The sequence below is a fragment of the Plectropomus leopardus genome, chromosome 11, assembly GCF_008729295.1.
Source record: "Plectropomus leopardus isolate mb chromosome 11, YSFRI_Pleo_2.0, whole genome shotgun sequence".
Taxonomy (NCBI): Eukaryota; Metazoa; Chordata; class Actinopteri; order Perciformes; family Serranidae; genus Plectropomus; species Plectropomus leopardus.
In genome coordinates this window covers 17,987,316-17,999,852 of record NC_056473.1, presented here as the reverse complement: position 1 = coordinate 17,999,852, position 12,537 = coordinate 17,987,316, and the positions used below count along the sequence as shown (strand labels likewise).

The window sequence follows — 12,537 nt, the reverse complement described above, 5'->3', positions numbered from 1 at the left end:
AATTAGAAAACGGTTGGTCAGGGGTCAGATTAGGACAAAGGGGGGCATGAATTTATCATCACTGCTACAAACAACGTTTTTTTTAGCTGAAAGGCAGCATTCTTGTTTTTTTTTTTTCGTCTCATTTTTGCTAACTTGATTAGTTTGTATTTCACAACACCGTCGCGCGCTGGTGACGCAGCTGTGCCTAAAAAAGCTCTCAGCGCTGAACATGGCGGTGCTGCTGAGAGGTCTGCGAGCTGGAAGGGCACTGCGGGGGCTGAGCAGCGGTGAGACACGACCCCTGTACTGTTGTTGTCCCGTGCTAATCATAGACGACCTGCGAAAATATTCATTTATTTTATGTCCATTATTTCGGTTTATTGTCGTTGCATGAAGTGGAAACGTCCAAGTGTTGACGTTAGCTACCCGTGCCAAAGTCACTTGTCATGAAGGACACATTGGGCAACATTATTTTGACTGCTGGGTGCAAAAACAACATTATTAGGCGGATTATTGTTGGTTTACTTGACGCTGTGTTTTCTTAGACATTAGCGTTTAAACATGCATTGCATGGGGAAGACGTTGCTGCACCTGGGGGGCGTCTATTATCTGGTTATGCAAGCTGTCAAAGTATGTTCTCCTGTGTAACGAGGGTGCTTTCACACCAAGTACAAAAAACATACATTGTATACATACATACATTGTTGCATGTTAGTTATGGTCCGGTTCCTGTTCACACTGACTTTTTTTTTTTTTTTACAAACCAAGACGAGTAAACATTAAGTTATACAGACTGATAGGTAACTGGACAGTTTTGGCATTTATTAATTTGTGATTGTGCATCATCAGGACCCACATGGGGAAGTCAAATTCAAGTTTGTGCAAAACTTTAATCCTTCTCTTACAAAGAGTTCACTAATAAGCAGTATTAGATTTCAATACATTGTTCACAAGGACTAGCAGAAACAGGACAAAAAACGTTTTAGTTAGAGAAGAGTTGCATATAAGTCAGCTGTTTTACATCACTGTTGTCTACCACAATGCACTCAAAGAGAAGAGAAGAGAAGACAGAAGAAATTCACACAAAAGGTTGTAGAGAAAAATGTCTTTAATTGTTTTTGGGACCTCAGTGTTTCCTTATTTTAGTCTACTTAAAGTCATCAAGAATTTGAGGTATGTGGATCTGTGGTCACAAAAGTGGTCTCGAAGACACCGCTGCAGTGAGTGAGACCTAAAAATGCCCAGCTGAATTTTGTGACAACAAAACAAGCTAAAGTCACTGACTGAGTGTACTAAATAGTTTGTGGTAAAACACATGATCTCTGTTTGGCATCACGGAATTTGGTTAGGCATTTTAGAGCACATTATGCACATGACAATGACCTGAAAGCCTGTTAAAATTAATGTCAACACATTAGACTGTTTTGAAGTGGCCAAAAACTGATCCAAATCCACACAGATATCCATGGAGACATCTGCAAACAGCAGCAGGGAGAAAGTGTCTTCAAAACTGAGAACTGGAGCATTTTCCAAAGAAAAGTGGTCAAGATTGTCAGGAGAATGGTGTATGCGATAGCTTAATGGAAAAGCTGTTGTGTAATACTGGTAGATAAATTAAGAATTGTGGAGACTGATATATTTTCACCTTTTCAGTGCATTTGAGAGTAAATCATCCAAAAGTCGTATGTGAGTTACTTGAAGCTAACTGTAATATCTCAGTGTATTTGTCCATGGATTCACAAGTTTTGTTGAACTTAAGTTTTAACAGAACGTGACACTTCATTGTAGAGTTTGTTGATTCTTGGAAGCTAATAAATACATATTACCTCCCTACAGTGGTGGCTGCACCAACTGCAGTGAAGCCCCAGTGCAGCAGCCTGAGTCGAGGCTTCCACCGCGCAGCGCTGAGGCTTCAGGATGAATCCAAATCTGACAAACCCCCCTCCTCTTCATCCACAACCTACCATGAGCACTACCAGGCTCACTCTACTGAGCAGGACGCAACCTCACAGGAAGAATCAGCATCTGACCCGGCAGCTGAGGAGGCTGCCAGGCCAAACACCAGGTCAGTCAATGAGGAAGTATTTGTTACTTTTGCAACCTGTTACACATTTTCAGCTTATAAGAGGGCACAAGTTTTGTCGATGTCACTAAGTCACTGTCGCTTACTGACCTCACCGTGCAGGACTTCCAGGGACTGAGGCTCAAACACTTCCCAATGCAAGTGGCACTGCATGACTTAAACTCTTGTTTTTCTTCTGGGCTTCGTTCATGCTTAAATGTGCCTTTTTGTTTATCTGTGGAAAGTTACCAGGACCAGAGCGGAGAGCAGGGGGAGGAATACGAAACAGAGGAGCAGCTTCAAGCTCGAATCCTGACTGCTGCTCTGGAGTTCGTCCCGCTGCACGGCTGGTCGATGGAAGCCATCGCGGCTGCTTCTGAGGTGAGCTGCTGTTAAAGTGGAAAAGTGAAGTAGCTTTAGAGAAAACACAGCTAATGTTCACAATGTAAGATTGTTTCCTGTTTGTTACCGTTACTTCACAATTCTATCATCCTCCTCTTTTGAGTTTTTTGGAAAGCCAAATTTGATTAATGTGTCTCTGCTTGGATTTGTTTTTGTTTGTTTTTTTGTTTGTTTTTTTCTACACACTCAAGGCTATTATTCAGCTAATGTTGCATTTCTTGTGTGTGTGTGTGTGTGTGTGTGTGTGTGTGTGTGTTTGTTTGTGTGTGTTGGTACTAGACACTGGGCCTGTCCTCTGCTTCCAGTGGTATGTTCATTAACGGAGCTGGAGATTTGGTTCTACACTTCATTGCCCAGTGCAACTCACAGCTGACTGAGATCCTGGCAGAACAACACAACCAGGTCCAGCTGGGCCAGGCTGAGTATGTATACACACACACACACACACACACACACACACACACACACACACCTGCAGTATGACTTTACTGTTTTTTACCTGGCCCTTAAAGTATACCCCTGCAGCCCCGGCGAGGTGGAGGAGGAGCCGTCAAATCAGGCCCAGCCTCTTGTCTGTCATTAACTATTAAAAGAATTCAAAAAATGTTTTCCTTACTTTTAAAAATAACCATTACATAGGTTGCACATCATGATATTGTTTTGTTTTGCTTTTTTGTTGCTTTTTAAACATTTTCAGAGCTAATTTTGGCATAAAATAAAACAAACATTTGAAAAAAATCTTTACTGGTCAAAAGTTTTCTTTGACGTCAGAGAAAGTCAGGATGATTTAGAGGGCAACAGCGAGGTAGACGAGGATTAAACAGGCCTACCTGATTGTAAGGACAGTGATCGACAGGAGGAATTTAATACAGATGAGGGAGACAGCCCAGTATTGTAAGCATCAGATGAGAGGGAGACCCCCGTGCACCTGACAGCTTCAGCGTCAGGTGAGGGAGAGCCCCCAAAAGCTAGGCAGTGGGTGTTACAATTTAAAGGGTGTAATGTTAAAACTCTTACAGTTATTTAATACAGTTAACTCCATAATCTGTGTCCAGTGATTTGTTAATTGTTCTGGTGTGTTTGCAATAATAAGTATCCTCACAAGGTTAAAATTCACCTGCATATGCTGCTGGAAAGAGGCCCACTCAGGGTTAGTTGCAGGAGTATTTCACATGTTTTCATCAGTGTGCTGGTTAAAATATAAATTCTCTTAATTTCTGTTGATTTATAAGCTGAAAAAATCCTTTTATGTTTGAGCTCCAAATATAAAATTGCAGATTTCAGCTTTTGGCTTTGACAACTGTGTTGCAGACCAAAGGAGACTGCTGACTTTCTCAGAGATGCCGTCGAGACCAGACTGAGGATGTACATCCCCTACATTGAAACATGGCCACAGGTATGGTGAAAGTCGGCAAAACGACGAGCACAACAAACTGTCAACCTCTGTTTCCTCTACCATTCGTTTATTCTCATCACCGGCTGAGATTAGGCCTGCAGAAGGAACTGCATCTGATCCTTGACTTTGTGTCTGTGTCCTCAGGCGATGAGCATCCTGCTCCTTCCTCACAACATCCCAGACAGCCTGAAGCACCTCTCCACCCTGGTGGATGACATCTGGTACTACGCTGGAGACCGATCCACAGACGTGAGTGGATCCTATCACCCTCGATCCCCTCCTTCTACTGCTCATAGCTTCCTGTCTCCCTTTCATCACCACCCGCACAATATCAGGCCCGCCACCACCCAGGTTACTCCCCCCACCAACACCCGACTCTCTCCCTGTTTGCATCACGGCCACAAAAATCACAGGTTACTAATTAGCTGTCAAATACCCTTTAAAATGTACTGATGCATCTCATGGCTCTAGTCAAAAGTAAAACCATCATCCTGAATCAATATTCTGCTTAAGAATAGTGATGGATTGAACTAACAAAGAGTTAAACCATAAACTTTCTCATTATTGCCCACAACAAGCTTTAAATATGTACTGATGTTTTCTAGCTCTCCATTTTTTCCTTTAGTAAATTGCTTTGATTTAAGCATAATAATGCCATTTGAAATGTCTTGGATAAAAAATGGACTTTCAAAGTGTAGTTTACCTCAACCTCATCCATTATTCTCATATATTGGGGGTCCTCATCATAAATTACCTTACATAATCTTGTCTTCCCTCCTTTACAGCCTAATAGTGATATTAAAAGTGATGTCAGACAACATGACATCTGCGTTAGTATGAATAATATGTATTATTTGCTGTACATATTTTAATGGCTTGAATTTGGAAAAAATAATAATCCTGTCATATTTAAAAACAAAAAAATGATCACAGATAATTAACTCAGTGCAGTTTGCTTTTGACTAAATGTTTTGGATTAAAAAATAATGCAAATAGTTTAGAGAACTTCAGTTCACTATATTATAAATGAAAAAAAAAGTCACTATTGAGAAACTGACACCAGAAAATTCTGGCATTTGCGCTTGAAAATTTAGGTTTGAGTTAGAATTAATTGAAATTTAATTCCCCTAATTCCCGTTTAATCCCCCCTACATTTTTCTCTTCTGTTTTCATGCACTTTGTATTCTTCAGTACATGTCACATGTCGCTGTATGTGTAATGTAAGGAACGATAAGGGTTAAAGTTAACATTGTCTTGCTCTTTCGAAAATGTATAATTTGAACTTTGTGTAACATTCGTTTCTTTTGTAGATGAACTGGTACACCAAACGGGCAGCGCTGACGGGCATCTATAACACCACAGAGCTGGTGATGCTGCAGGACTCCTCTCCAGACTTCCAGGAGACCTGGAACTTCCTTGATAACCGCATTCAGGATGTTGTCAACATGGCAACCACTGCCAAACAGGTAGAGTACCTGTGAAGCATATTTCATTAAACGGTGCAGTGCAAAGGAAAATTGCAAGATAAAAATGCTTTGATACGTCATACAATGAGTTCAGAATGAAGTATCAGTGATACTCAATTTATAGACTACAGGCCAAAATCTGGTCCACTATTGGGTGCTGGGTGGCCCCTCAATCATTTTCTAATTTGCAATAAAAATGAAGTGATTCACACTGGGAATTGTGTCTGTACTTTTAGTATACATAAGATGCCAGAGTGCATAAAACAGCTTTAAAATAGAGCTTGTTTATAAAAATAAAAATAGAAATTAAAAAATGCCAGTGGATTCCCTGCGTCTCCCAACAGAGGTCCCCAATTTTCTAGAATCTCAGAAATGTCCTAAAATCCTAGAAATGTCCTAAAATTATATAAACATCCTAAAATCCTAGAAATTACCTGAAATTTGGAAGTGTCCTAAAATCCTAAAAAAAAAACCCTCCTGAAATCCTAGAAACCTCCTAAAATCCTAGAAATGTCGTAAAATCCTCAAAATTACCTGAAATCCTAGAAATGTATTAAAATCCTAGAATGGCATTAAAATTATATCAACATCCTAACACTAGAAACCTTGTGAAATCCTAGAAGCCTCATAAGATCCTAGAAATGTCCTCACATCCAAGAAATTCCCTAAAATCCCTGACCTCCTGTCATTTTTCAAAATTGGCCCAAAGCAAACAGGCTGAGTATTCCCAAAATAAAACATAGCCTTTAGATGTTAACCTGTGTTTAGATGAAATTTGACCTAAATCCTCGATCATATGATACAAGTTATGAATTCAGCTTTATTCTGTAGGTGCAGTCGACTGGTGAAACAGTGGTGCAGGGGCTCATGGGAGCTGCTGTTACAGTAAGTTTTGCCTCATGTTCGTCATATATGCACTGTTGTTTTCAAAACCTCTGCACCTACATTCAAAATCATTTACACACTTTCTTTCCAGTCTATGTCTTTCATTTACATATGTAGATATTTAAATGTGCGGATAGAAACGTGGCTAATGTTTGTCTCGTGTTTTACAGCTGAAGAACCTCACAGGACTGAACCAGAGACGATGATGTAAAATATGTCTCCCTCACTCCGATCTTGACTGTCTGGCTTGTGTCATGAGCTGAAGATCTATATTCTTTTTGCTCTTATTTCTGATTAATTATAAGAGTCAGAAGGTATTGGATTATGGAATATTTTTCCAGCAAGGGAAAACTCTTATATGTCACAGGCCGTTGTGACAGGCCTCTTTCTGTTCACGCGTAAGACCAATGGCTTGTCTTGTTTCACTGTCCAAGATTTCACCCTCCCGCTCAGATTATTTGTTCTCTTTGGACAAAATACTCTGTCATTTATTTGTTGGACCGAGACTTCAATAAAGTAGATATATATATATTGTATATTAAATATTCGTGTTTGCTTTTTTGTTTTTGTCTTTTTATATTTATGCAGTTAATATGACATCAGTCATCCATTTAAAGGTTGAACACCAGGAGTTTTGCAGTTTAGCCCTTTAACACCTCAGTTTACTTGTGCTGCATTCAAATGACTTTTAAAACATGGAAATAATGCAATGAGCACCTTGGCAAGAAATGTTCCACAAATTGCAAAAAATGAATAAATTGTGACAAGAAAACAACGTGGGGTGAGGGGGTGGATATATATATATATTATTTATATTTTAGAAATCTTATCTATCTTTCTATATCTATATATATTATTCTACATGTATATATATGTGCGTGTGTGTGTATAAGCCTCTATAATCATAGGGGCTTTACAGTGTCCAAAACAAATTTTGCTCATGGAGGAAATGCCTTCTTTTCTTTCTTTCTGGTAAGAAAGAAAAGAAGGCATTGAGCGCTTTTATTTTGAAAAATAACTTCCCGGTTCAATGTGACCCGGATATTAAAACAAAAAACCCACCTCCACATTTCATCGCGACCAATCACTATCCGTATTTCCGTCTCTTGGCCAATCAGCGGCTGGTAAATATGTCCGTGAAGGCCTGCGCTGTTCAAGAGGAGGCAGCGGTAGTGCAGTGTGTTGACCATTTGCTACGTTAATTTTTAGTCTTATTTATCTCCAATAATGCCGTATGCTAACCAGCCGACGGTGAAAATCACAGAATTGACAGACGAAAATGTCAAATTTGTCATTGAAAACACTGACTTGGCGTAAGTATTCACTTATTTGTCCATTAAAGTAGAGCGTGTATGGTAGAGAGCAGCCATTGTTCCCCTTAATCTTAACCTAAGTTATGACATTATTAACGCTGAATAACTACATTAAGGTGCTACACACTTAAATGATAATAATTGAAATGCAAATGATTAGTATTATTTTTATAAATACAGCCCATTTATTGCTTTTTTGAGGGCTATAACTCATGAAACCGACATGCGTGGAGGAGGAGGTGGAGTATCTCTTTATCATAAATTTGTTTGTGCACAATGTAGAGAAATCTAGCTAATGTTAGAGCTGAACTGTCTTTTACAGCACACAAAGGTGGCCAAAAAGTTGATGTTAACTTTATTGTGATTTAGGATTTAGGGAGGACTGAAAGTAAATTGAAAATGTTTTTAAAGGTTCATTTTGTGAAATAGCAGACATATGTTTCCCAGTCAGCATTGATGATTAATTGAGTGCAATTTCTGTTACCTTTACCTCTGAAAACATCCCTCTTTCTCTTTTTTTTTTAGGGTTGCAAACTCAATCCGCCGTGTATTCATGTCAGAAGTTGCAACTATAGGTATAGTGACTTTTTGTTTGCCTCTATTATTAATTATATTACATTGTGTGACATGTTGCTTTACATCAGGAATACTCGAGGGGGCCACTTTTGTACAAAGTTTACAGGAGGCCAGGGGCCATTCACCACAGCCCCATGCCTGTTTCCTGGAATTTAGGACCTTTCTTGGATTTTAACACGGCTCTAGGATTTTAGGACATTTCTATGATTTTTTTGACATTAGGGGCTCATCAAGGACCTTTGCTGGGCATTTGGGGGATCCTCCACTGGCATTTTTTTAAATAAATAAGCTCTATTTTGATGATGTTTTATGCACTCTGGCACCTACTGAAAGTACAAAACAATTCCCAGTGTGAATCAAAGTGTTTTTGTTGCAAAATAGAATATGGTTGGGGAGCCACCCAGCTCCCTATCAGGGGCCGGATTTGGCCGGCGGGCCCTAAATTGAGTATCAATATACAATATGGTGACTTGGAATGCCCGGATGTAAATAGACTCATAAGATGGCTCAAAGCTGGAAAAGCACAGGTGTAATTATTTACATTAAATGATAGCATTCCAGTAAGTCAGTGGCATGGCTTAATGTGACACTGCATGGACCCGAGCTGTTGCTAATGACATTAATATGACCTGTGCTTTTCTTGCTCTGACAAGTCAGTTGAATTTTTTTTTGTATTTTTAGTATTGCAAGATTAGAAAAAAAAACCTAAATCACTAACTTGACTTTTTTGCAGCAATCGACTGGATCCAGATTGACGCCAATTCTTCAGTACTGCATGATGAGTTCATCGCACACAGAGTTGGTATGTATCCCAGTGTCTGAGTGAGTTTCAATGCAATAAGATGACATTAGTTTGACGTTGCAGTATAACCAAAGAGCTCGGATACATGCAAACACTGCTGCACAGCATTGATGTTTTCTTTGTTTTCAGGTCTCATACCTCTCACAAGTGATGACATTGTGGACAAAATGCAGTATTCTAGGGTGAGTTTACTGTCATAGTGAGGTGGCACAGTGAGTGACCCTTAAATGCAACAGCATCAATAAGGGACCACAGCTGGTACTGAAATACACCCTCTGTGGTTCCACACTCTAAACTCAAGACTAAAAATGAATGGAACTGTGCTAAGAGGTTTAGGCAACAGTGTCTTCAGCTGAAATCTTAGTGTTTTTTTTATATACACTGTCTTTTGTCTTCCCCTGTTGTAATCTATTGTGTCTGCAGTATGTCTGTCTATAATTCCTTGTGAATGTTTCTTGTTTTTCTGCCCCATTTTTATGTTTATATCGTTTTGTTTTTTTTAAGTGCCCAAATAGAGTCCTTAAGTTTATTATTGTCATTTATATTTATTTTTTTTGTAGCATTTTCTTAATTCCTTCAATCTTTACAAAAAAAAACTTTTCTAAATGCTACAAAACTAACTACCACATTAGTTTACTCCCACAGCAAACTCTTCCTTATATGCAGTCCAGTGTGATGTACATCAGCTTAACTGCTTTACATATTTGATATTTAAATATTTTCAAATCATGTCTCTGAAAATATATCCAAAATTTTGTGTAAAGTAATGGGATACACAATCAATATCCTGCTAGTGTGCGTTCGTACACATCGTTTTCTCTCGGTCTCTGATCCCCCTGCAGGACTGTACCTGTGATGATTTTTGTCCAGAGTGTTCTGTTGAGTTGACCCTGGACGTTCGATGCACGGAGGACCAGACGCGTCATGTCACCTCGCGAGACCTTTTGTCCAACAACCCCAGAGTCATCCCGGTGAGTCTTTCTCCACTTATAGATGACATCAGAGGCGGGTGGAGGCACAGGAGAAGAAAGTGCTGACTGCGTTTACATTTGTTTTTTTCCAGGTGACTTCCAGGAGTCGAGACAATGATCCCAACGACTATGTTGAACAGGATGGTAAGCTTAAAGCTGTCTTGAAGAAATTAAAAAAATAATCAATACGATTTCAGTCTAACTAACATGTTTACATGTATTTTAAAAGTACAGTTTTAGTCAGAGTAACGTAATAATTTGACTTTTTCTAACATCATGTCAACATACAGGTGGCTGTTAAGAGTACATCTTCACCGTGTTATCGTCGGATGACTGTTTTTCCATCATTTGGTCCCACATTTTAAACATTTCCCTTTTCCTTCATCCTCAACTTCCTTCCTGACGCAACATAGACATTTTACTGGTGAAGCTTCGTAAAGGTCAGGAGCTGCGGCTCAGGGCGTACGCCAAGAAAGGCTTTGGTAAGGAGCACGCAAAGTGGAACCCAACGGCAGGGGTTTCCTTTGAGTATGACCCAGACAACGCACTGAGGCACACAGTCTACCCACGACCTGAGGAGTGGTATGGTTTCATTTCAATATGGCTCTTCATAAAGAAAACTATGTTAAATGTATGATGCAGAACAATGATTGCGTGATGAACTGTTTCACTGTGCTTCCTAGGCCGAAGAGTGAATACTCGGAGATTGAGGAGGATGAGGTTCAGGCTCCTTATGACCCCAATGGAAAACCTGAAAGGTAAAAAAAGAATATTCCCCATACTTAAGTTGATGTTGTACATGTGATTTTCTTATTGCTATTATTTTGTTGGCCAATTGGCAATACTTTCAGCAGTTTCCGTTAACCGAAATGACCAGTAAGCATGTTAGAAATGTAGTCAATGCTCCAATACATTTTTTTAAAAAAAAGTACTAGGATTTAATATGTTTTAGCATTCTAATGATGTTACCAGGTAAAATGGTTTTTGTCAGAATAATTTTTCTTAGACAAATATGTCTCTCGTTTGAATTAGTCTATCATACACAAAAGACAAAGCTCTCGATTTACTGGTCAATCTTCGCTCCTACCCTCACCTGTGCTCAAGAGCTTTGGGTAGTGACCAAAAGAACAAGATCGCGGGTACAAGTGGCCGAAACGAGCTTCCTCCGTAGGGTGGCTGGGCTCTCCCTTAGAGATAGGGTGAGAAGCTCGGTCATCCAGGAGGAGCTCGGAGTACAGCTGCTGCTCCTCTGCGTTGAGAAGAGCCAGATGAGGTGGCACAGGCATCTAATTAGGATGCCTCCCCGACGCCTCCTTGGTGAGATGTTCAGGGCACGTCCCACCAGTAGGAGACCCTGGCGAAGACCCAGGACACGCTGGAGAGACTATGTCTCCCAGCTGGCCTGGGAACGCCTCGGGATTCCCCTGGGAATAGATGGACGAAGTGGCCAGGGAGAGGGAAGTCTGGGCTTCCCTGCTTAGGCTGCTGCCCCCGCGACCCGACCCTGGATAAGCGGAAGAAAATGGATGAATGGAGGATCCACAAAAATAAAGCATCAGAAGCACAGTAGCTCATCTGTGACATTTCCCTGCACAGGTTCTTTTACAATGTGGAGTCATGCGGCTCTCTGAGACCAGAGACCATCGTCATGTCAGCGCTGGCCGTCCTTAAGAAGAAGCTGAGTGATCTGCAGACGCAGCTGAGCCACGAGATCCAGAGCGACGTGCTCACCATCAACTGAGGGCCGCTCCTTAACAGAGCAGGACCTGCATTTACACAGCTTTGTTATGATCAGAGGGCTGATTTAGCACTGTTGAAGTCACAATTGGCTAATGGATTTAGTTCTAAAAACGACTGTTTATTGTTTCATTATTTGAAATTAGCATCATTATTGTGAGACCTCCGTGTACAAAATGACGGTTCATGTGGATATGTATTCCTGAAATTATTTCAGCCCCAGCAGTGATTGTAAGCTAAGCTCTGTGTGTGTTCAAGCATGCAATGCAAGGTCAGCATCTGAAAGGAGTTTGTCTCAGAGTGATACAAATGTAGTTTTGTTGTCGGTAGTGTAACAGTTACACTATTAGATTATTATTTTGTTAAGTGTTACTTTTTAAATAAATCTATCTTGAACTTGGTAATCAGTTTTCAGTGGTTATCGTAGTTTCTCTGTGGGATTAAGATTACTTGGATTTAAGTTTTTATTTTTTATTTTTTTTAAGTACATATGTTCAAACCTGAATGTTTCACCTAGAATATTGGAAAAATACAAGCCACCTATTTAAAATAAACGTAGGGAATTAAAAAAAAACTCCCTTGCAAGGAGGAAAAAAAAAGATCAGCTATTAAGTATAATATTTGAAGTGGTTTGCAAAAGAAATGTATTTATCATTTGGGGTCAAAAGTCTTAATTTCCAATTTTATAAGTGCTTCATATGCTAATAACCATTGATATGTTTTATCATCTCTGTACAGACATGAGCTAAAAACACAAATCTGATAAATGTAAAGTTATTATTTTTCACGCATTTGCCCCGATATTATAAAACGCCGAAACACGAAGAAAAAAAACATGTTCGTCTGACATATTTATTTTGATTTCACATAAAAGCGATTTCTCTTCAAGTTGGCTTTTATTTTGAATGTTAAAAGAAGAGGCGATATTTTACTCTAATGGGCTTC

At 39.6% G+C, this 12,537-nt stretch overlaps 2 protein-coding genes across 2 annotated transcripts; both read left to right on the top strand.

The window, feature by feature from the left end:
* Positions 1–161: 161 nt before the first annotated feature.
* On the top strand, positions 162–6,736 carry coq9 (coenzyme Q9 homolog (S. cerevisiae)). The gene is made up of 9 exons (XM_042495746.1): positions 162–269; positions 1,819–2,047; positions 2,290–2,425; positions 2,726–2,868; positions 3,758–3,842; positions 3,987–4,091; positions 5,153–5,308; positions 6,140–6,193; positions 6,364–6,736. Exons 1-9 carry the CDS (start codon positions 212–214, stop codon positions 6,397–6,399), a joined length of 1,002 nt encoding a protein of 333 aa, XP_042351680.1. The 5' UTR covers positions 162–211; the 3' UTR covers positions 6,400–6,736.
* A 625-nt stretch (positions 6,737–7,361) lies between these two features.
* On the top strand, positions 7,362–11,952 carry polr2c (RNA polymerase II subunit C). The gene is made up of 9 exons (XM_042496304.1): positions 7,362–7,506; positions 8,032–8,081; positions 8,816–8,884; positions 9,014–9,066; positions 9,727–9,855; positions 9,948–9,999; positions 10,269–10,437; positions 10,539–10,613; positions 11,452–11,952. The coding sequence occupies exons 1-9, from the start codon at positions 7,421–7,423 to the stop codon at positions 11,594–11,596; spliced, it is 828 nt and encodes a 275-aa protein (XP_042352238.1). The 5' UTR covers positions 7,362–7,420; the 3' UTR covers positions 11,597–11,952.
* Positions 11,953–12,537: the final 585 nt, after the last annotated feature.